This window comes from Nerophis lumbriciformis, linkage group LG13 (genome assembly GCF_033978685.3).
Source record: "Nerophis lumbriciformis linkage group LG13, RoL_Nlum_v2.1, whole genome shotgun sequence".
Taxonomy (NCBI): domain Eukaryota; kingdom Metazoa; phylum Chordata; class Actinopteri; order Syngnathiformes; family Syngnathidae; genus Nerophis; species Nerophis lumbriciformis.
In genome coordinates, this window is record NC_084560.2 from 42420849 (window position 1) to 42445730 (window position 24882).

The window sequence follows — 24882 nt, forward strand, 5'->3', positions numbered from 1 at the left end:
ATTTTTAATATGATTAATAAAAAAATCCTTAAGATATATATATATTTTTTCCCCATAATTTTTAATATGATTAATAAAAAAAATCCTTAAGATATATATATATATTTTTTCCCCATAATTTTTAATATGATTAATAAAAAAATCCTTAAGATATATATATATATATATATTTTTCCCCCATAATTTTTAATATGATTAATAAAAAAATCCTTAAGATATATATATTTTTTCCCCATAATTTTTAATATGATTAATAACAAAAAATAGTATGCTTCCATAATGACATATATATTAAAAGAATTTGCCAATGATTTCGATGTATGTTGCACACACACACACACACACACACACACACACACACACACACACACACACACACACACACACACACACACACACACACACACACACACACACACACACACACACACACACACACACACACACACGCAGGAGGTAAAAACTGACCTTGTGCTCCGTGCAGGCATCTACGAGTGCAGCAAGGACAAGAAGGAGGAGGTGAAGTCCGAGGACGAGGACGCTCAAAGCAAGCTGAAACAGCGCCGAAGTCGCACCAACTTCACGCTGGAACAACTCAACGAGCTGGAGAGACTCTTCGACGAGACCCACTACCCTGACGCCTTCATGCGGGAGGAGCTCAGCCAGCGCCTCGGTCTCTCCGAGGCCCGCGTCCAGGTGGGCCCCGCACTAGTTTGGCCCTTTTCCTCCGGGTCTTGCTTTTCTGGCTCCCTATAGGTGGAGAAGGTGGAACAGGTGCAGATAATTGGCACGGAGCTGGACTAAAATAAGGCTCAGAGTGACAACTCTTGTCAAAACAAAGATTCGTGGATAAATAGACACACACAAAAAAAAAAAACATCAAATGAAAGAAAAATATTATCCATTATATACATATTTAATAATTTCATTTTAATTAGACAAATTATTTTCAAACAGACACAGTTTGGTATTTGGCACTTTTAAAAAGGTTATCTAATAATAATAATAATAATAATTTATTTGTAAAAAGCACTTTACATTGAGTAAACAACCTTAAAGTGCTACAGCGTATTAAAAAAAATATATTAAAAAAATGATTAAATAAAATAAAAAAGATAATAAAAATAAAAACTGTCTATTTAATTCTACAAAAAAAATACCGTGAGATATGCAATATGAAACAAAAACGAACATTAATTGTGCCCGATAATACGTGCTCTTGTTAACGAACACGAACGCATCATTATCCGCAATTAAATGCGACTGATAGGATTTAATAGGAGTGTTGCGTTCACGTGCAGCAGGGAAAAGTGTGTTTATTTTTATTCGCCGTGTGTGTGTGTGTGTGTTGTGCTGTCAATGCGTCGTGTAATTGAAAGTTATGAGCAGACTCTCTAATTCACTTATATATGTCGGTGTGTGTGTGTGTGTGTGTGTGTGTGTGTGTGTGTGTGTGTGTGTGTGTGCCGGCGCGCTGCTAAATTAAATGTCATTATTCACTGTCTCTTGTCAAAAAAAAAAAAAAAAAAAAAAGAGATTATGGCGTTTGTGAAAAACGGTAATGAAGATCTAACATACTCTATAGACACTTTTATCTTACAACTGCGCACCATCCTCATAATAATATTGATTAAAAAAAGAAATAAATCTAAGGCACTATTATGACGTTGTCCGGCTCCCTCCCAATGACGTCATCACACTACTACCGGTACTAATCATCATCAACACTAAATCCTGTGAAGTCCAAACAATCCCTAATTCCTCATCAGTGAGACGATAATCATTCAAAAGGACGCTGATATTCACATTATTCACTTCCAAAGGATGAGCATTAATGGCCTGACAACAATAACATGCACTCTTATGTACAGTGTCATATTTTCATGTAGTTGCACATAATGTAAACAACGTCTAGCACATTTACACACTGTATACTCATTTTTTGTACATATTTAATTGTCTATTTGTTTATTAGCATTGAACATGTTTATTTACATTTGTGCAACTAAATAAGGTAAAACGCCAACTTATGTATTTGGGGGGAAAAAAACACCTAAATAATAATATGCAATGTTAATAAACTAACAAACTAATATATAGTGCACATTTACACACATTATTTGCACATATTTCAGTAATTCCTCGTTTATCGCTATTAATTGGTCGTGGCAAAAGCATTTCTGAAAATAGGAATTATTAATCATGAATGTAATATTTTCATAGTTGATGTATAATATAAACGTGTGAATATGTTTTATTAATACGAGAATCCTCCAGACATATAAGTAGAGATCACGGGCCCTGCCAAACCTCGGATTAAAAGTGCTAAATGTTAAATAAAAAAAAAAAAAGGCGCTTCATGTGGAAATTCACAGCAAACTTATCCCTAGCCGCTTCCTGCTCTGTCACGGATAAATACAATAACCATCAGTGCGAGTCTTGAAAGGCTTTGAATTCTATGAATTGTGTTTATAAAAGTCAAGTCAACATTAATATTTTGCACCAAATTAACAATCACTGAACGATTTATTTCCAACAAATTGTTTTTTTTTTAGTATAAAACAAATTAAATATGAGTTTGATTAAAAAAGTATAGAAAAAAAATAAAAAAATTAGAAAAAAACATTAATGAGGGATTAATACAATTCTGCTTAGGGCCCTAATTTAGCCTGGAAATAACACCTAATAGTCATCCTTTATTTAATCCAATTTAGTAATGCTGGCTGAGGCTGAGCCAATCAGTGGCCATGATACTGAGCAGCCAACTCTGCTGTAGTATTCATGTTTTGACTTCATGTAGCCTTTTTTTAGGCTTAATTTAGGGCCCCCCAAAAACAGAATGTTTAATTACTTTGATACTCATTTTATTTTCTATGCTTTTTGGCCTTGATTGTTTTTTCCTGATTGCAGCTTTAACACCTCGCATACTGTCACAACTGCATATGCTTTAATCATTTTCCTGCATATGTTTAAGGCTAAGTTCTCCATGCACCTTTATTACTACCGTATTTTTCGGAGTATAAGTCGCACCGGCCGAAAATGCATAATAAAGAAGGGAAAAAACATATATAAGTCGCACTGGAGTATAAGTCGCATTTTTTGGGGGAATGTATTTGATAAAAGCCAACAGCAAGAATAGACATTTGAAAGGCAATTTAAAATAAATCAAGAATAGTGAACAACAGGCTGAATAAGTGTACGTTATATGAGGCATAAATAACTAGGGATGATGTTCGAAACCGGTTCTCCCGGTTGTTCGATAAGAAAAGAACCGATTCCATGGACTCTAATCCCTTTTTGAGAACCGGTTCCCGTTATCGATGCCACTATAGTAAAGAAAAAGAGTTGGTTCTTTACTCGAATCCCTGGGAACGAATCCCGGCCCACAGGAAATGCCCTGTGGGACATCACGGGAAATGACGTAGCTCAGTCTAATGCATACTTGCCAACCCTCCCGAATTTTCCGGGAGACTCCCGAAATTCAGCGCCTCTCCCGAAAACCTCCCGGGACAAATATTCTCCCGAAAATCTCTCCGATTTTCAGCCGGAGCTGGAGGCCACGCCCCCTCCAGCTTCATGCAGACTTGAGTGAGGACAGCCTTTTTTCATGACGGGAGGACAACAGGGCTGACAAGAACTAAATCATCCAGACTAGAGATAAATTGTATTATTATGTTTATCTTACCTAAAAATAAATATATTTATTAATTTAAAAAAACAAAAACAAAAAAACATTTTTACTATATTTTGCTAAAAACATCAAAATTAATTGTATTTTTTCGTGACTCCTTATTACATCCAGCCATAGAATTATACATTAAAATAAACATATTCGAAATAATTGATTTTAAATTATCATAATAATTCATATAAAATGACCATATTTAATTATTAAAATAATTGCTTGTTTATCAACAACTTTAGCATTTTATTCATTACATTTTGAAACTATCAGAAGCCAAGTTATGTTATGTTCCTTAATATTTATCTATGCAAGTTTGAAGTATCAATTATCTAAACACAGTTTGTTTGCATATTTTCAGGATGTAGATATCTATCTATATATATATATATATATATATATATATATATATGAAATACTTGACTTGGTGAATTCTAGCTGTCAATATACTCCTCCCCTCTTAACCACGCCCCCAACCCCCACCTCCCGAAATCGGAGGTCTCAAGGTTGGCAAGTATGGTCTAATGACTGAGCTACGTCATTTCCTGTGTTATACGTGATTTTTGCTGTCACACAAGCAGCAAAAATAATGGATCGGGAAAAAAACGCCTCAAGGCATGGCTATACACCTATAGTTATCACAGAGACAGGTTGTTTTTGTGTTACTGTATATATCAGTTTTTCTGAAAAATCACACTTAATATACTTTGGGTAACAACAGTCAATATTTTTTTTTTTTTTTTTTGGGGGGGGGGGGGGGAACAGTCAATATTTATTTATTTATTTTATTTTATCTTTTTCTTATAAAATAAAAGTGAGCTTTTGTTAAACCAAATATTGTGGGGGTTTTTTCCCATATACAACCACCCAGGGCCGGCCCGTGGCATAGGTCGTATAGGCAAATGCTAAGGGCGCCGTCCATCAGGGGGCGCCACGCAAGTGCCACAAATGTTGGAGAGAAAAAAAAAAAAAAGAGAGAAAAAAAAGTGGTACTATTATTTCTAAATACAAAAAATAATCTCACGTTAATTAAAATGCAAAGTAAAGCCTATTTAATAGAAATATTATTTGTTACAACATCCCCCCCCCCGCACGGTGCGCCCCCTCCCTTCCCGTATCATGACTCTTTTTGGACGTCACCACATCAAAAAATCAACACAAGATGTCAAAACGGCCAAAACTGTCAGGTGCCCAGGGAAGAAAAAAGAGAAAAGAAGAGGAGGAGAAACGAGAAAAGACAGAGGTAGCAAGTAGGTAACGTTAGCCTACATGAAATTATTTGTCTGTTACAGAATGTGATAGTAACCTGGCTTTTTAGCATTAAGCTAATGTTACATGAGTCGGCAATTGCTAATCAATAAATAGCTAGTTCTGTTTTAATGTCGGGTTAATATTGTGGAGGGGCTAAATTGTTATGGAAAATAATAATGTAACGTTAGGTAATTACAGTACTCCCACCTACATTCCTCTGGGACATTTGTATTAGATATTTTTTGTTTACATTGTTATTGCCTTCTGGTTAGCTAATGTTTGCCCTGCAGGTAATAGTCACTTTTCCACCCCTTTATATATTAGGTATAGTTGTAAGTTAAAAAAAAAGGTCAAAGACAAAGCTATTCGGTTTCTTGTGAGTATATACACTTCACTGCCGATGTGGGGGGGTGGGGGGCGCCACCTAAAATCTTGCCTAGAGCGCCAGATTGGTTAGGGCCGGGCCTGCAACCACCTATCTGGATTCGATAAGATAATCGATAAGGAATCGGTTCGATAAGAGGATTCGATAATGGGCTTGAACTCGATAATTTCTTATCAAACATCATCCCTATGAATAACCAACTGAGAAGGTGCCTGGTATGTTAAGGTAACATATTATGGTAAGAGTCATTCAAATAACTATAACATATAGAACATGCTATACGTTTACCAAACAATCTGTCACTCCTAATCGCTAAATCCCATGAAATCTTATACGTCTAGTCTCTTACGTGAATGACATCAATAATATTATAATGTGTTAATCATTTCACACATAAAATAAATACATATAAAACCAATATATATATAAAAAAAAATAAAAAAAATAAATATGATTAAAAATTATTTTAAAGGGTAAAACCAATTAAGACAGTAAATACAAATAAAAAAATGTAAAAACACAGACGACAACAGAGGACCACACAACTCACGTAGTGTTAAAAGCCAGAGAATAAAAGTAGGTCTTAAGCAAATGTTCTCAGTTGCATATTTATGCCTCATATAACGTACACTTATTCAGCCTGTTGTTCACTATTCTTGATTTATTTTAAATTGCCTTTCAAATGTCTATTCTTGCTGTTGGCTTTTATCAAATACATTTCCCCCAAAAATGCGACTTATATATGTTTTTTTTCCTTCTTTATTATGCAGTTTTTTTCATAGTGGGCGGGGTTGAGGTGGGGGAGTAGGGGGTAGCGGGCGGGGGGTGCATATTGTAGCGTTCCGGAAGAGTTAGTGCTGAAAGGGATTCTGGGTATTTGTTCTGTTGTGCGACTTATACTCCGAAAAATACAGTACTGTAAAAGTCCGAATTTTCTAGCCTTTACCAAATTTTCCCGGCCTTTTTTTTTTTCCCCCAAAGATGTTCTGTCTTTAGGGGAGGATAATGAAGTTGACCCCAACATTTTCCAGCTAAGGGGATAGTAGCACTTTGCTAACTTTCTGTTAAGCTTTAGGGGTAGTAGTCCTTGTTTAACTCCTGTAAAAGTCAGGCTCTTACAACCGTTAAGAAAAGATAATAAAGCCGAATTTTCCAGTTTTGGGGATAGTCGCCCTTTTTTACCGTCTGTAAAAGTCAGGATTTTTGTCAGGACAATACAGTTTACTGCAAAAAAATGTTCAGCTTCTGGGGGGAGTAGCAATTTTCTAACTTCCTGTGAGCAATGATTCTTCATCATTTAAGGTGGGATAATAAAGACGAGCTGGCAATTTTCCGACTTTGTGACTTACCGTATTTTTCGGACTATAAGTGGCAGTTTTTTTCATAGTTTGGCCGGGGGTGCGACTTATACTCAGGAGCGACTTATGTGTGAAATGATGAACACATTATAATATTATTGATCTCATTCACGTAAGAGACTAGACGTATAAGATTTCATGGGATTTAGCGATTAGGAGTGACGGATTGTTTGGTAAACGTATAGCATGTTCTATATGTTATAGTTATTTGAATGACTCTTACCATAATATGTTACGTTAACATACCAGTTGGTTATTTATGCCTCATATAACGTACACTTATTCAGCCTGTTGTTCACTATTCTTCATTTATTAGGGCCCGCATGGCCCATTGTATAAGGACTCCCACAGGGAGTCCTTATGCAATGGGACATAAGGACCTATTGAATTTGTAAGGTTTTATTATTCTTTATTCTTCCACCGCCACATTAAACTGTAATTTGACCCACTTAACATGCTTCAAAACTCACCATATTTGACCCACACATCAGGACCTGCGAAAATTGCCTTTTTAAAAAAAAAACCGAACCACAAAACTCAAAATTGCGCTCTAGCGCCCCCTACGAAAAAAAAAAACTAGACTGCCTGTAACTCCCACTAGGAAGGTCGGAGAGACATGAAACAAAAACTTTTATGTAGGTGTGACTTAGACCTAGATTTTATAATAGTATATTCTCGGGCAAAAATCAACAAGAAGTTGGCAATTCCCCCTTCAAGACAAAAAAATACTACAAACAGTCACTTTTGCCTCTTTGAGCTGTAATTTGACCCCCTTAACATGCTTCAAAACTCACCGAACTGAACACACACATCAGGACTGGCAAAAATTGTGATCTAATAAAAAAAACCTAACCTCAAATCTCAAAATTGTGCTCTAGCGCAATTTTTTAATGAAACGCACAAAAAACTGCTCCTCGGATGAAAAAACTGACAAAATTCTTGGGCAAAAATCAACAAGAAGTTGGCAATTCTCCCTTCAAGACAAAAAAATACTACAAACAGTCACTTTTGCCTCTTTGAGCTGTAATTTGACCCCCTTAACATGCTTCAAAACTCACCGAACTGAACACACACATCAGGACTGGCAAAAATTGTGATCTAATAAAAAAACCTAACCCCAAATCTCAAAATTGTGCTCTAGCGCAATTTTTTAATGAAACGCACAAAAAACTGCTCCTCGGATGAAAAAACGGACAAAATTCTTGGGCAAAAATCAACAAGAAGTTGGCAATTCCCCCTTCAAGACAAAAAAATACTACAAACAGTCACTTTTGCCTCTTTGAGCTGTAATTTGACCCCCTTAACATGCTTCAAAACTCACCGAACTGAACACACACATCAGGACTGGCAAAAATTGTGATCTAATAAAAAAACCTAACCCCAAATCTCAAAATTGTGCTCTAGCGCAATTTTTTAATGAAACGCACAAAAAAATGCTCCTCGGATGAAAAAACGGACAAAATTCTTGGGCAAAAATCAACAAGAAGTTGGCAATTCCCCCTTCAAGACAAAAAAATACTACAAACAGTCACTTTTGCCTCTTTGAGCTGTAATTTGACCCCCTTAACATGCTTCAAAACTCACCGAACTGAACACACACATCAGGACTGGCAAAAATTGTGATCTAATAAAAAAACCTAACCCCAAATCTCAAAATTGTGCTCTAGCGCAATTTTTTAATGAAACGCACAAAAAACTGCTCCTCGGATGAAAAAACTGAGAAAATTCTTGGGCAAAAATCAACAAGAAGTTGGCAATTCCCCCTTCAAGACAAAAAAATACTACAAACAGTCACTTTTGCCTCTTTGAGCTGTAATTTGACCCCCTTAACATGCTTCAAAACTCACCGAACTGAACACGCACATCAGGACTGGCAAAAATTGTGATCTAATAAAAAAACCTAACCCCAAATCTCAAAATTGTGCTCTAGCGCAATTTTTTAATGAAACGCACAAAAAACTGCTCCTCGGATGAAAAAACTGACAAAATTCTTGGGCAAAAATCAACAAGAAGTTGGCAATTCCCCCTTCAAGACAAAAAAATACTACAAACAGTCACTTTTGCCTCTTTGAGCTGTAATTTGACCCCCTTAACATGCTTCAAAACTCACCGAACTGAACACACACATCAGGACTGGCAAAAATTGTGATCTAATAAAAAAACCTAACCCCAAATCTCAAAATTGTGCTCTAGCGCAATTTTTTAATGAAACGCACAAAAAAACTGCTCCTCGGATGAAAAAACTGACAAAATTCTTGGGCAAAAATCAACAAGAAGTTGGCAATTCCCCCTTCAAGACAACAAAGTACTAAAAACAGTCACTTTTGCCTCTTTGAGCTGTAATTTGACCCCCTTAACATGCTTCAAAACTCACCGAACTGAACACACACATCAGGACTGGCAAAAATTGTGATCTAATAAAAAAAACCTAACCCCAAATCTCAAAATTGTGCTCTAGCGCAATTTTTTAATGAAACGCACAAAACAACTGCTCCTCGGATGAAAAAACTGACAAAATTCTTGGGCAAAAATCAACAAGAAGTTGGCAATTCCCCCTTCAAGACAAAAAAGTACTACAAACAGTCACTTTTGCCTCTTTGAGCTGCAATTTGACCCCCTTAACATGCTTCAAAACTCACCGAACTGAACACACACATCAGGACTGGCAAAAATTGTGATCTAATAAAAAAACCTAACCCCAAATCTCAAAATTGTGCTCTAGCGCAATTTTTTTAATGAAACGCACAAAAAACTGCTCCTCGGATGAAAAAACTGACAAAATTCTTGGGCAAAAGTCAACAAGAAGTTGGCAATTCCCCCTTCAAGACAAAAAAGTACTAAAAACAGTCACTTTTGCCTCTTTGAGCTGTAATTTGACCCCTTTAACATGCTTCAAAACTCACCGAACTGAACACACACATCAGGACTGGCAAAAATTGTGATCTAATAAAAAAACCTAACCCCAAATCTCAAAATTGTGCTCTAGCGCAATTTTTTAATGAAACGCACAAAAAACTGCTCCTCGGATGAAAAAACTGACAAAATTCTTGGGCAAAAATCAACAAGAAGTTGGCAATTCCCCCTTCAAGACAAAAAAGTACTAAAAACAGTCACTTTTGCCTCTTGGAGCTGTAATTTGACCCCCTTAACATGCTTCAAAACTCACCAAACTGAACACGCACATCAGGACTGGCAAAAATTGTGATCTAATAAAAAAACCTAACCCCAAATCTCAAAATTGTGCTCTAGCGCAATTTTTTAATGAAACGCACAAAAAAACTGCTCCTCGGATGAAAAAACTGACAAAATTCTTGGGCAAAAATCAACAAGAAGTTGGCAATTCCCCCTTCAAGACAAAAAAGTTCTAAAAACAGTCACTTTTGCCTCTTTGAGCTGTAATTTGACCCCCTTAACATGCTTCAAAACTCACCGAACTGAACACACACATCAGGACTGGCAAAAATTGTGATCTAATAAAAAAACCTAACCCCAAATCTCAAAATTGTGCTCTAGCGCAATTTTTTAATGAAACGCACAAAAAAACTGCTCCTCGGATGAAAAAACTGACAAAATTCTTGGGCAAAAAATCAACAAGAAGTTGGCAATTCCCCCTTCAAGACAAAAAAATACTACAAACAGTCACTTTTGCCTCTTTGAGCTGTAATTTGACCCCCTTAACATGCGTCAAAACTCACCGAACTGAACACACACATCAGGACTGGCAAAAATTGTGATCTAATAAAAAAAACCTAACCCCAAATCTCAAAATTGTGCTCTAGCGCAATTTTTTAATGAAACGCACAAAAAAATGCTCCTCGGATGAAAAAACTGACAAAACTGCCTGTAACTCTCCCTGGGAAGGTCGGAGAGACATGAAACAAAAACCTCTATGTAGGTCTTACTTAGACCTACATTTCATAAATTGACAACCCCCAGCAAAAATCAACAGGAAGTTTGCTATTCCCCCTTCAAAACAAATTTTTTGTAAAAAACCGGTCACCTTCCTTCAAAAACTATCTCCTCTGAGCGCGTTTGTCGTTTCGGCTTCAAACTAACACAGGAGAGAGATTAAACCCTTGTGTATAAAATAACAGAACAGAGTTTTAAAACCTGCTCCGGTTTGGATTTTATGACCCTTCAAAGACCCGCTGCGCTGATGCTTTTTTTTAAGATGGCTGCTTAAAAGCAGGAAGCACCAACGTGCCCACACAATGCAGACAAGGTAGGTACACTAGACAAAAGTCTTGGGACACTTCAGACTAAAACTAGACAAAAGTATTGGGACACTGCTTGCAGCTTTAATTTTAAATTGCCTTTCAAACGTCTATTCTTGCTGTTGGCTTTTATCAAATACATTTCCCCCCAAAATGCGACTCATATATGTTTTTTCCCTTCTTTATTATGCATTTTCGGCCGGAGCGACTTATACTCCGAAAAATACGGTACTCTATTACAAATGATGACTAAAGTATCTAATATGGCGCTTTTTTTTTCTTTCTTTTAATTGCAGGTTTGGTTTCAAAACAGAAGAGCAAAATGTCGGAAACAAGAAAACCAGATGCACAAAGGTAAACGTGTTGTGATTTTTTATTTTTTTTTGAATATTCTTCTTTTAAAAAGCAAAACAATTCTTCTCACACAACAACAACTGTCTGGCGGCCTGACAGACATCTTTCCCTTCTCTCCAGGGGTCATCCTGGGCAGCGGCAGCCACCTGGACGCCTGCAGGGTGGCGCCCTACGTCAACATGGGGGCCCTCCGCATGCCCTTCCAGCAGGTAGGCCCCTGACTCTCACTCATGGGGGTAAGGGGGTGGGGGGGGGTGTATGGACTCCACTGCAGGAGTTCCATGGGAGTGAAACGATGAGTCAGCAGTATCTTTTAGTGCGTCCGTGCACCTTTCACCCTCCCTCTGCTCCTCCTCGTCCTCCATTTGCAGCGGCGCTCGCTTCCTCGCTCTTAAAGCCTCCGCCTGCTATGTTGTGACATAGCCGCGGCCTAATTAGGCCAACGGGGCGGCGTGAGGCGTGTACACATGAAAGAGACGATGAAAGCCGGGGAGGAAGGAGGGAGGGGTGTTAAAAAAGAAAAAAGAAAAAAGGGATGATGGATATTCAGGTTGAGCTGGCAGGAGTGTGAGGCCTGCATGCTGAGAGGTGTTGGAGTACAACATGAGGTAGCCTCAAATACACACCACTACTACTACTACTATAGTACTACTACTATAGTACTACTCTCATCTACAATACAGACTTGTTTTGCACATACAAAAGCAATAACAAACTACAATAAAGAAAGAGGGGCCACAGTTTCAAGAGCCCAAGGGCTCAGGGGCCGGACATCAAAATAGAAAGTGCCTCCGCAGGTTATATTCCTTTGAGACGTGTTTAATTGCAAAATAAACACATGGGCTCTCACACTGCACTGTCAATAAACTCATTGTTCTGCTACTCGTTTGCAGCGTGTGCAGCCCGACAGATAGTTAACAGCATGACCAAACAGAAGCTAAGTTTTGTTGAGGATTGATGACTGACTATATAAACATTACACAAGTATAACGTCAATTGTGTATTTTACACAAATAACATCCATTGTGTATGTCACATAATGTCCATTGTGTATTTTACACAAATAACGTCCATTGTGTATTTTACATTAATAATGCCCATTGTGTATTTCACATAAATAACACACATTGTGTATTTTACACAAGTATAACGTCCATTGTGTATTTTACACAAATAACGTCAATTCTGTATTTTACATAAATAATGCCCATTGTGTATTTCACATAAATAACACACATTGTGTATGTTACACAAATAACACCCATTGTGTATTTCACATAAATAATGTCCATTGTGTATTTTCCACAAATAACATCCATTGTGTATTTTACACAAATAACGTCCATTGTGTATTTTACACAAATAACGTCCATTGTGTATTTTACACAAATAACGTCCATTGTGTATTTTACACAAATAACGTCCATTGTGTATTTTACATAAATAACATCCATTGTGTATTTTACACAAATAACGTCCATTGTGTATGTCACATAAATAATGTCCATTGTGTATTTTACATAAATAACGTCCATTGTGTATTTCACATAAATAATGTCCATTGTGTATGTTACACAAATAACATCCATTGTGTATTTTACACAAATAACATCCAGTGTGTATTTTACACAAATAACATCCAGTGTGTATTTTACACAAATAACGTCCATTGTGTATTTTACACAAATAATGTCCATTGTGTATTTTACATAAATAATGTCCATTGTGTATGTTACACAAATAACACCCATTGTGTATTTTACACAAATAACATCCATTGTGTATTTTACACAAATAACGTCCATTGTGTATTTTACACAAGTAACATCCATTGTGTATTTTACACAAATAACGTCCATTGTGTATTTTACACAAATAACATCCATTGTGTATTTTACACAAATAACGTCCATTGTGTATTTCACACAATTAACGTCCATTGTGTATTTTACACAATTAACATCCATTGTGTATTTTACATAAATAATGTCCATTGTGTATTTTACAGAAATAACACCCATTGTGTATTTCACACAAATAACGTCCATTGTGTATTTTACAGAAATAACACCCATTGTGTATTCCACATAATTAATGTCCGTTGTGTATTTCACATAAATAATGTCCATTGTGTATGTTACACAAATAACATCCATTGTGTATTTTACACAAATAACATCCAGTGTGTATTTTACACAAATAACATCCAGTGTGTATTTTACACAAATAACGTCCATTGTGTATTTTACACAAATAATGTCCATTGTGTATTTTACATAAATGTCCATTGTGTATTTTACATAAATAACGTCCATTGTGTATGTTACACAAATAACACCCATTGTGTGGTTCACATAAATAATGTCCATTGTGTATTTTACATAAATAACACCCATTGTGTATTTTACAGAAATAATGACCATTGTGTATTTCACATACATAATGTCCATTGTGTATTTTACATAAATAACACCCATTGTGTAGTTCACATAAATAATGTCCACTGTGTATTTTACACAAATAACTATTTTACGCAAATAACGTCCATTGTGCATGTTACATAAATAGAATAGTGTTAGTGTTTGAGCGCTACAAGTATTTAAAAGTTTAAACAGAGTTAAACAGCCAAAAACAACATGGCCACGAATACAAAAGACATCGCAAAGACATAAATTTCTGTACTTTGCTGTCCAGTCGCTGTTAAAAGTCAGATTTTCGCGACATATTTGGAATATTCTTAGGCTGGACAGGACAGACTGAAAAAAAAAAAGAAAACATTTTTGATTAACCCTTGTGTGGTGTTCGGGTCTGTGGGACCCGTTTTCATTTTTTATTAAAAGAAAAATGATACAATTAATTAATTTTTCAAACTGAGACTTACTGACTTTGGCTCATTTTCTGTGAAGAACATATATCAGAATACATATTTAATGACCACACACCATACACCCCCCCTACACATTTATATTACATATAAGATGTCCGGGTCCACTGGACCCGGGGCTAATAGAAGTGTGGACATTGATGTTCTGTGTACCACACACACACACACACACACACACACGCACACACTAGTCAACACTAGACAGGAGGAGGACAGAGTGTAGGTACACAGAACATCAGAGGGTGAAATGTGCGAGAAAATGAGAGCACAGCCAGTGTTGACAAACAATGTTGCAACCTTGTGGGGGAACGGCAGGTGCAGAAACACAAAAGAAGAATCCCTGTGGGATGCAGAAACTGGCAGAGAAATTTTCCGTGCAACGTTCATATTGTTGTTACTCAGCCAGCGTTTGTGGGTCTGATGGACCCGTTGCATTCTGTGGCTTTTAATGCCTCACAATCAAACACTTTTATGTTAAAATACTGAACACATGTTTATTGGGATAAGATAAACATGTGTTCAGTATTTTAACATAGCATGTTATTTTTTTTAACATGCCTCAAAACAGCAGCTTGGAATTTGGGACATGCTCTCCCTGAGAGAGCATGAGGAGGTTGAGGTGGGCGGGGTTGAGGTGGGGGAGTAGGAGGTAGCGGGGGGTGTATATTGTAGCGTCCCGGAAGAGTTAGTGCTGAAAGGGATTCTGGGTATTTGTTCTGTTGTGCGACTTATACTCCGAAAAATACGGTACTGTAAAAGTCCGAATTTTCTAGCCTTTACCAAATTTTCCCGGACTTTTTTTTTTTTCCCAAAGATGTTCTATCTTGAGGGGAGGATAATGAAGTTGACCCCCAAATTTTCCAGCTAAGAAGATAGTAGCACTTTGCTAATTTTCTGTTAGGCTTTAGGGGTAGTAGCCCTTTTTTAACTGTCTGTAAAAGTCAGGCTCTTACACCCGTTAGGAAAAGATAATAAAGCTGAATTTTCCAGTTTTGGGGATAGTCGCCCTTTTTTTACCGTCTGTAAAAGTCAGGATTTTTGTCAGGACAATACAGTTTACTGCGAAAAATGTTCAGCTTCTAGTGGGAGTAGCAATTTTCTAACTTCCTGTGAGCAATGATTTTTCATCATTTAAGGTGGGATAATAAAGACGAGCTGGCAATTTTCTGGCTTTAAAAGTCAGGTTGTTCCATCTTTTAGGGCGGAAAATAAAGTTGACTACCAAATTTTCCAGCGTTTCTAACTTCTTGTAAGTCAGGATTTTTCATCATTTAAGTAGGGATAATAAACCTGACCTGGCAATTTTCTGGCTTCAAAAGTTAGGATTTTGCAACTTTTAGGGGGCGGGTAATAAACATGACCTGGCAATTTTCTGGCTTTGAAAGTCAGGTTGTTCCATTTTTTAGGGCGGAAAATAAAGTTCACTACCAAATTTTCCAGCATTTATAAGTTCTTGTAAGTCAGGATTTTTCATCATTTAAGAAGGGATAATAAAGTTGACCTGGCAAAATTCTGGCTTTGGGGGTATTGTAGCCCTTTTCAAAAGACTTCATGCCTTTTTTGCAACTTGCTGTTCTGTACAAACAACATAATGTTGGGACTAAGTTGACCCAAAAATGTTCTGTCTTCGGGGTTAGTAGCTTTCCCTTTCACACAGCCAATAAAAGTAGTTTAGGGTGACAAAGTTGAGATGTCAATTCTCGGCCTTTCCCTTTCACAATGCTGGCAAAAAACTGGCTTTTATATTGTTATTAACTTCCTGTGAGCAATGATTTTTCACCATTTAAGGTGGGATAATAAAGACTAGCTGGCAATTTTCCGACTTTGTAACTTACTGTAAAAGTCTGAATTTTCTAGCCTTTACCAAATTTTCCCAGGCTTTTCCCCCCAAAGATGTTCTATCTTGAGGGGAGGATAATGAAGTTGACCCCCAAATTTTCCAGCTAAGGGGATAGCAGCACTTTGCTAACTTTCTGTAAGCAATGATTTTTTTATTATTTAAGGTGGGATAATAAAGTTGACCTGACAATTTTCCGGCTAAGGGTGAAGTAGTCTTTTTCTAAATTCCTGTGAAAATCAGGATTTTTCACCTTTTCTGGGCGATAAAAAATCTGACCCGTCGATTTTCCAGTTTTTAGGATGTCCCTTTTTAACTGTCTGTAAAAGTCAGGCTCTTACAACCGTTAGGAAAAGATAATAAAGCTGAATTTCCCAGTTTTGGGGATAGTCGCCCTTTTTTACCGTCTGTAAAAGTCAGGATTTTTGTCAGGACAATACAGTTTACTGCGAAAAATGTTCAGCTTCTAGTGGGAGTAGCAATTTTCTAACTTCCTGTGAGAAATGATTTTTCATCATTTAAGTAGGGATAATAAAGACGAGCTGGCAATTTTCTGGCTTTAAAAGTCAGGTTGTTCCATCTTTTAGGGCGGAAAATAAAGTTGACTACCAAATTGTCCAGCGTTTCTAACTTCTTGTAAGTCAGGATTTTTCATCATTTAAGTAGGGATAATAAACCTGACCTGGCAATTTTCTGGCTTCAAAAGTTAGGATTTTGCAACTTTTAGGGGGCAGGTAATAAACATGACCTGGCAATTTTCTGGCTTTGAAAGTCAGGTTGTTCCATTTTTTAGGGCGGAAAATAAAGTTGACTACCAAATTTTCCAGCGTTTCTAACTTCTTGTAAGTCAGGATTTTTCATCATTTAAGTAGGGATAATAAAGTTGACCTGGCAATATTCTGGCTTTGGGGGTATTGTAGCCCTTTTCAAAAGACTTTATGCCTTTTTTGCAAGTTGCTGTTCTGTACAAACAACATAATGTTGGGACTAAGTTGACCCAAAAATGTTCTGTCTTCGGGGTTAGTAGCTTTCCCTTTCACACAGCCAATAAAAGTAGTTTAGGGTGACAAAGTTGAGATGTCAATTCTCGGCCTTTCCCTTTCACAATGCTGGCAAAAACTGGCTTTTATATTGTTATTAACTTCCTGTGAGCAATGATTTTTCACCATTTAAGGTGGGATACTAAAGACGAGCTGGCAATTTTCCGACTTTGTAATTTACTGTAAAAGTCAGAATTTTCTAGCCTTTACCAAATTTTCCCAGGCTTTTCCCCCCCAAAGATGTTCTATCTTGAGGGGAGGATAATGAAGTTGACCCCCAAATTTTCCAGCTAAGGGGATAGTAGCACTTTGCTAACTTTCTGTAAGCAATGATTTTTTTTATTATTTAAGGTGGGATAATAAAGTTGACCTGACAATTTTCCGGCTAAGGGTGAAGTAGTCTTTTTCTAACTTCCTGTGAAAGTCAGGATTTTTCACCTTTTCTGGGCGATAAAAAATCTGACCCGTCGATTTTCCAGTTTTTAGGATGTCCCTTTTTAACTGTCTGTAAAAGTCAGGCTCTTACAACCGTTAGGAAAAGATAAAGCTGAATTTTCAAGTTTTTGGGATAGTCGCCCTTTTTTACCGTCTGTAAAAGTCAGGATTTTTGTCAGGACAATACAGTTTACTGCAAAAAATGTTCAGCCTCTGGGGGGAGGAGCAATTTTCTAACTTCCTGTGAGAAATGATTTTTCATCATTTAAGTAGGGATAATAAAGACGAGCTGGCAATTTTCTGGCTTTAAAAGTCAGGTTGTTCCATCTTTTGGGGCAGAAAATAAAGTTGACTACCAAATTTTCCAGCGTTTCTAACTTCTTGTAAGTCAGGATTTTTCATCATTTAAGTAGGGATAATAAACCTGACCTGGCAATTTTCTGGCTTTAAAAGTCAGGTTGTTCCATTTTTTAGGGCGGAAAATAAAGTTGACTACCAAATTTTCCAGGGTTTCTAACTTCTTGTAAGTCAGGATTTTTCATCATTTAAGTAGGGATAATAAACCTGACCTGGCAATTTTCTGGCTTTAAAAGTCAGGTTGTTCCATCTTTTAGGGCGGAAAATAAAGTTGACTACCAAATTTTCCAGCGTTTATAACTTCTTGTAAGTCAGGATTTTTCATCATTTAAGTAGGGATAATAAACCTGACCTGGCAATTTTCTGGCTTTAAAAGTCAGGTTGTTCCATTTTTTAGGGCGGAAAATAAAGTTGACTACCAAATTTTCCAGGGTTTCTAACTTCTTGTAAGTCAGGATTTTTCATCATTTAAGTAGGGATAATAAACCTGACCTGGCAATTTTCTGGCTTTAAAAGTCAGGTTGTTCCATCTTTTAGGGCGGAAAATAAAGTTGACTACCACATTTTCCAGCGTTTCTAACTTCTTGTAAGTCAGGATTTTTCATCATTTAAGAAGGGATAATAAAGTTGACCTGGCAATATTCTGGCTTTGGGGGTATTGTAGCCCTTTTCAAAAGACTTCATGCCTTTTTTGCAACTTGCTGTTCTGTACAAACAACATAATGTTGGGACTAAGTTGACCCAAAAATGTTCTGTCTTCGGGGTTAGTAGCTTTCCCTTTCACACAGCCAATAAAAGTAGTTTAGGGTGACAAAGTTGAGATGTCAATTCTCGGCCTTTCCCTTTCACAATGCTGGCAAAAACTGGCTTTTATATTGTTATTAACTTCCTGTGAGCAATGATTTTTCACCATTTAAGGTGGGATACTAAAGACGAGCTGGCAATTTTCCGACTTTGTAACTTACTGTAAAAGTCTGAATTTTCTAGCCTTTACCAAATTTTCCCAGGCTTTTCCCCCCCAAAGATGTTCTATCTTGAGGGGAGGATAATGAAGTTGACCCCCAAATTTTCCAGCTAAGGGGATAGTAGCACTTTGCTAACTTTCTGTAAGCAATTATTTTTTTAATTATTTAAGGTGGGATAATAAAGTTGACCTGACAATTTTCCGGCTAAAGGTGAAGTAGTCTTTTTCTAACTTCCTGTGAAAGTCAGGATTTTTCACCTTTTCTGGGCGATAAAAAATCTGACCTGTTGATTTTCCAGTTTTTGGGATGTCCCTTTTTAACTGTCTGTAAAAGTCAGGCTCTTACAACCGTTAGGAAAAGATAAAGCTGAATTTTCAAGTTTTTGGGATAGTCGCCCTTTTTTACCATCTGTAAAAGTCAGGATTTTTGTCAGGACAAAAAATGTTCAGCCTCTGGGGGAAGGAGCAATTTTCTAACTTCCTGTGAGAAATGATTTTTCATCATTTAAGTAGGGATAATAAAGACGAGCTGGCAATTTTCTGGCTTTAAAAGTCAGGTTGTTCCATCTTTTAGGGCGGAAAATAAAGTTGACTACCAAATTGTCCAGCGTTTCTAACTTCTTGTAAGTCAGGATTTTTCATCATTTAAGTAGGGATAATAAACCTGACCTGGCAATTTTCTGGCTTCAAAAGTTAGGATTTTGCAACTTTTAGGGGGCGGGTAATAAACATTGACCTGGCAATTTTCTGGCTTTAAAAGTCAGGTTGTTCCATTTTTTAGGGCGGAAAATAAAGTTGACTACCAAATTTTCCAGCGTTTCTAACTTCTTGTAAGTCAGGATTTTTCATCATTTAAGTAGGGATAATAAAGTTGACCTGGCAATATTCTGGCTTTGGGGGTATTGTAGCCCTTTTCAAAAGACTTCATGCCTTTTTTGCAACTTGCTGTACAAACAACATAATGTTGGGACTAAGTTGACCCCAAAATGTTCTGTCTTCGGGGTTAGTAGCTTTCCCTTTCACACAGCCAATAAAAGTAGTTTAGGGTGACAAAGTTGAGATGTCAATTCTCGGCCTTTCCCTTTCACAATGCTGGCAAAAAACTGGCTTTTATATTGTTATTAACTTCCTGTGAGCAATGATTTTTCACCATTTAAGGTGGGATACTAAAGACGAGCTGGCAATTTTCCGACTTTGTAACTTACTGTAAAAGTCTGAATTTTCTAGCCTTTACCTAATTTTCCCAGGCTTTTTTCCCCCCAAAGATGTTCTATCTTGAGGGGAGGATAATGAAGTTGACCCCCAAATTTTCCAGCTAAGGGGATAGTAGCACTTTGCTAACTTTCTGTAAGCAATGATTTTTTTATTATTTAAGGTGGGATAATAAAGTTGACCTGACAATTTTCCGGCTAAGGGTGAAGTAGTCTTTTTCTAACTTCCTGTGAAAGTCGGGATTTTTCACCTTTTCTGGGCGATAAAAAATCTGACCCGTCGATTTTCCAGTTTTTAGGATGTCCCTTTTTAACTGTCTGTAAAAGTCAGGCTCTTACAACCGTTAGGAAAAGATAATAAAGCTGAATTTTCCAGTTTTTGGGATAGTCGCCCTTTTTTACCGTCTGTAAAAGTCAGGATTTTTGTCAGGACAAAAAATGTTCAGCCTCTGGGGGGAGGAGCAATTTTCTAACTTCCTGTGAGAAATGATTTTTCATCATTTAAGTAGGGATAATAAAGACGAGCTGGCAATTTTCTGGCTTTAAAAGTCAGGTTGTTCCATCTTTTAGGGCGGAAAATAAAGTTGACTACCAAATTTTCCAGCGTTTCTAACTTCTTGTAAGTCAGGATTTTTCATCATTTAAGTAGGGATAATAAACCTGACCTGGCAATTTTCTGGCTTCAAAAGTTAGGATTTTGCAACTTTTAGGGGGCGGGTAATAAACATTGACCTGGCAATTTTCTGGCTTTAAAAGTCAGGTTGTTCCATTTTTTAGGGCGGAAAAATAAAGTTGACTACCAAATTTTCCAGCATTTATAAGTTATTGTAAGTCAGGATTTTTCATCATTTAAGAAGGGATAATAAACCTGACCTGGCAATTTTCTGGCTTTAAAAGTCAGGTTGTTCCATCTTTTAGGGCGGAAAATAAAGTTGACTACCAAATTGTCCAGCGTTTCTAACTTCTTGTAAGTCAGGATTTTTCATCATTTAAGTAGGGATAATAAACCTGACCTGGCAATTTTCTGGCTTCAAAAGTTAGGATTCTGCAACTTTTAGGGGGCGGGTAATAAACATGACCTGGCAATTTTCTGGCTTTAAAAGTCAGGTTGTTCCATCTTTTAGGGCGGAAAATAAAGTTGACTACCAAATTTTCCAGCGTTTCTAACTTCTTGTAAGTCAGGATTTTTCATCATTTAAGTAGGGATAATAAAGTTGACCTGGCAATATTCTGGCTTTGGGGGTATTGTAGCCCTTTTCAAAAGACTTCATGCCTTTTTTGCAACTTGCTGTACAAACAACATAATGTTGGGACTAAGTTGAGCCAAAAATGTTCTGTCTTCGGGGTTAGTAGCTTTCCCTTTCACACAGCCAATAAAAGTAGTTTAGGGTGACAAAGTTGAGATGTCAACTCTCGGCCTTTCTCTTTCACAATGCTGGCAAAAACTGGCTTTTATATTGTTATTAACTTCCTGTGAGCAATGATTTTTCACCATTTAAGGTGGGATACTAAAGACGAGCTGGCAATTTTCCGACTTTGTAACTTACTGTAAAAGTCTGAATTTTCTAGCCTTTACCAAATTTTCCCAGGCTTTCCCCCCCCAAAGATGTTCTATCTTGAGGGGAGGATAATGAAGTTGACCCCCAAATTTTCCAGCAAAGGGGATAGTAGCACTTTGCTAACTTTCTGTAAGCAATGATTTTTTATTATTTAAGGTGGGATAATAAAGTTGATCTGACAATTTTCCGGCTAAGGGTGAAGTAGTCATTTTCTAACTTCCTGTGAAAGTCAGGATTTTTCACCTTTTCTGGGCGATAAAAAATCTGACCTGTCGATTTTCCAGTTTTTGGGATGTCCCTTTTTAACTGTCTGTAAAAGTCAGGCTCTTACAACTGTTAGGAAAAGATAATAAAGCTGAATTTTCCAGTTTTGGGGATAGTCGCCCTTTTTTACCGTCTGTAAAAGTCAGGATTTTTGTCAGGACAATACAGTTTACTGCAAAAAATGTTCAGCCTCTGGGGGGAGTAGCAATTTTCTAACTTCCTGTGAGCAATGATTTTTCATCATTTAAGTAGGGATAATAAAGACGAGCTGGCAATTTTCTGGCTTTAAAAGTCAGGTTGTTCCATCTTTTAGGGCGGAAAATAAAGTTGACTACCAAATTTTCCAGCGTTTCTAACTTCTTGTAAGTCAGGATTTTTCATCATTTAAGTAGGGATAATAAACCTGACCTGGCAATTTTCTGGCTTTAAAAGTCAGGTTGTTCCATTTTTTAGGGCGGAATATAAAGTTGACTACCAAATTTTCCAGCGTTTCTAACTTCTTGTAAGTCAGGATTTTTCATCATTTAAGTAGGGATAATAAACCTGACCTGGCAATTTTCTGGCTTTAAAAGTCAGGTTGTTCCATTTTTTAGGGCGGAAAATAAAGTTGACTACCAAATTTTCCAGGGTTTCTAACTTCTTGTAAATCAGGATTTTTCATCATTTAAGTAGGGATAATAAACCTGACCTGGCAATTTTCTGGCTTTAAAAGTCAGGTTGTTCCATCTTTTAGGGCGGAAAATAAAGTTGACTACCAAATTTTCCAGCGTTTATAACTTCTTGTAAGTCAGGATTTTTCATCATTTAAGTAGGGATAATAAACCTGACCTGGCAATTTTCTGGCTTTAAAAGTCAGGTTGTTCCATTTTTTAGGGCGGAAAATAAAGTTGACTACCAAATTTTCCAGGGTTTCTAACTTCTTGTAAGTCAGGATTTTTCATCATTTAAGAAGGGATAATAAACCTGACCTGGCAATTTTCTGGCTTTAAAAGTCAGGTTGTTCCATTTTTTTTAGGGCGGAAAATAAAGTTGACTACCAAATTTTCCAGCATTTATAAGTTCTTGTAAGTCAGGATTTTTCATCATTTAAGAAGGGATAATAAAGTTGACCTGGCAATATTCTGGCTTTGGGGGTATTGTAGCCCTTTTCAAAAGACTTCATGCCTTTTTTGCAACTTGCTGTACAAACAACATAATGTTGGGACTAAGTTGACCCAAAAATGTTCTGTCTTCGGGGTTAGTAGCTTTCCCTTTCACACAGCCAATAAAAGTAGTTTAGGGTGACAAAGTTGAGATGTCAATTCTCGGCCTTTCTCTTTCACAATGCTGGCAAAAACTGGCTTTTATATTGTTATTAACTTCCTGTGAGCAATGATTTTTCACCATTTAAGGTGGGATACTAAAGACGAGCTGGCAATTTTCCGACTTTGTAACTTACTGTAAAAGTCTGAATTTTCTAGCCTTTACCAAATTTTCCCAGGCTTTTCCCCCCAAAGATGTTCTATCTTGAGGGGAGGATAATGAAGTTGACCCCCAAATTTTCCAGCTAAGGGGATAGTAGCACTTTGCTAACTTTCTGTAAGCAATGATTTTTTATTATTTAAGGTGGGATAATAAAGTTGACCTGACAATTTTCCGGCTAAGGGTGAAGTAGTCTTTTTCTAGCTTCCTGTGAAAGTCAGGATTTTTCACCTTTTCTGGGCGATAAAAAATCTGACCCGTCGATTTTCCAGTTTTTGGGATGTGCCTTTTTAACTGTCTGTAAAAGTCAGGCTCTTACAACTGTTAGGAAAAGATAATAAAGCTGAATTTTCCAGTTTTTTTTACCGTCTGTAAAAGTCAGGATTTTTGTCAGGACAATACAGTTTACTGCAAAAAATGTTCAGCCTCTGGGGGGAGGAGCAATTTTCTAACTTCCTGTGAGCAATGATTTTTCATCATTTAAGGTAGGGATAATAAAGACGAGCTGGCAATTTTCTGGCTTTAAAAGTCAGGTTGTTCCATCTTTTAGGGCGGAAAATAAAGTTGACTACCAAATTTTCCAGCGTTTATAACTTCTTGTAAGTCAGGATTTTTCATCATTTAAGTAGGGATAATAAACCTGACCTGGCAATTTTCTGGCTTCAAAAGTTAGGATTTTGCAACTTTTAGGGGGCGGGTAATAAACATGACCTGGCAATTTTCTGGCTTTAAAAGTCAGGTTGTTCCATTTTTTAGGGCGGAAAATAAAGTTGACTACCAAATTTTCCAGCATTGACCTGACAATTTTCCGGCTAAGGGTGAAGTAGTCTTTTTCTAACTTCCTGTGAAAGTCGGGATTTTTCACCTTTTCTGGGCGATAAAAAATCTGACCCGTCGATTTTCCAGTTTTTAGGATGTCCCTTTTTAACTGTCTGTAAAAGTCAGGCTCTTACAACTGTTAGGAAAAGATAATAAAGCTGAATTTTCCAGTTTTGGGGATAGACTTTGAATATAACCAATGTATGATCCTGTAACTACTTGGTATCGGATCGATACCCAAATGTGTGGTATCATCCAAAACTAATGTAAAGTATCAAAGAAGAGAAGAATAAGTGATTATTACATTTTAACAGAAGTGTAGATAGAACATGTTAAAAGAGAAAGTAAGCAGATATTAACAGTAAATGAACAAGTAGATTAATAATTCATTTTCTACCGCTTGTCCTTAATGATGTGTACAAAATAATAGGTGTGTAAATGACACAATATGTTACTGCATACGACTAATTAAGAGTCTTTGTTTACTTTAAAGACAAGTTGTCTAGTATGTTCACTATTTTATTTAAGGACAAACATTGCAATAATAAACATATTGTCAGGACTAGGACTATGGCTTGGTTTGTTCTCCCGAGGTGCAAATGAACATTTGGACCAGTCATGGCGTGAAGGTAAATACATGATTTATTTAACACTATAACTACAAAGAAATGATCAAACAAAAGGCGCGCACAGGGGCGGAGGTACAAAACTAGACTATAAACACAAAACTTGCACATTGGCAGAAACTATGAACAATTAAACAAAACACTAACTGTGGCATGAATCAAAACAAAACTTACTTGACAT

General features: G+C 36.8%; 1 protein-coding gene across 2 annotated transcripts in view; it reads left to right on the forward strand.

Moving 5' to 3' along the window:
* Nucleotides 1-24882, forward strand: part of shox (shox homeobox) — a 37777-nt gene that overhangs the window by 3154 nt on the left and 9741 nt on the right. The window contains exons 2-4 of one of the 2 annotated variants that reach the window (XM_061970745.1): nucleotides 485-696; nucleotides 11187-11244; nucleotides 11344-11453. In XM_061970745.1, coding sequence (XP_061826729.1) covers nucleotides 485-696; nucleotides 11187-11244; nucleotides 11344-11453 — 380 coding nt within the window. The remainder of the gene's footprint in view (nucleotides 1-484; nucleotides 697-11186; nucleotides 11245-11343; nucleotides 11454-24882) is intronic. The other variant, XM_061970746.1, reaches the window with a different exon arrangement.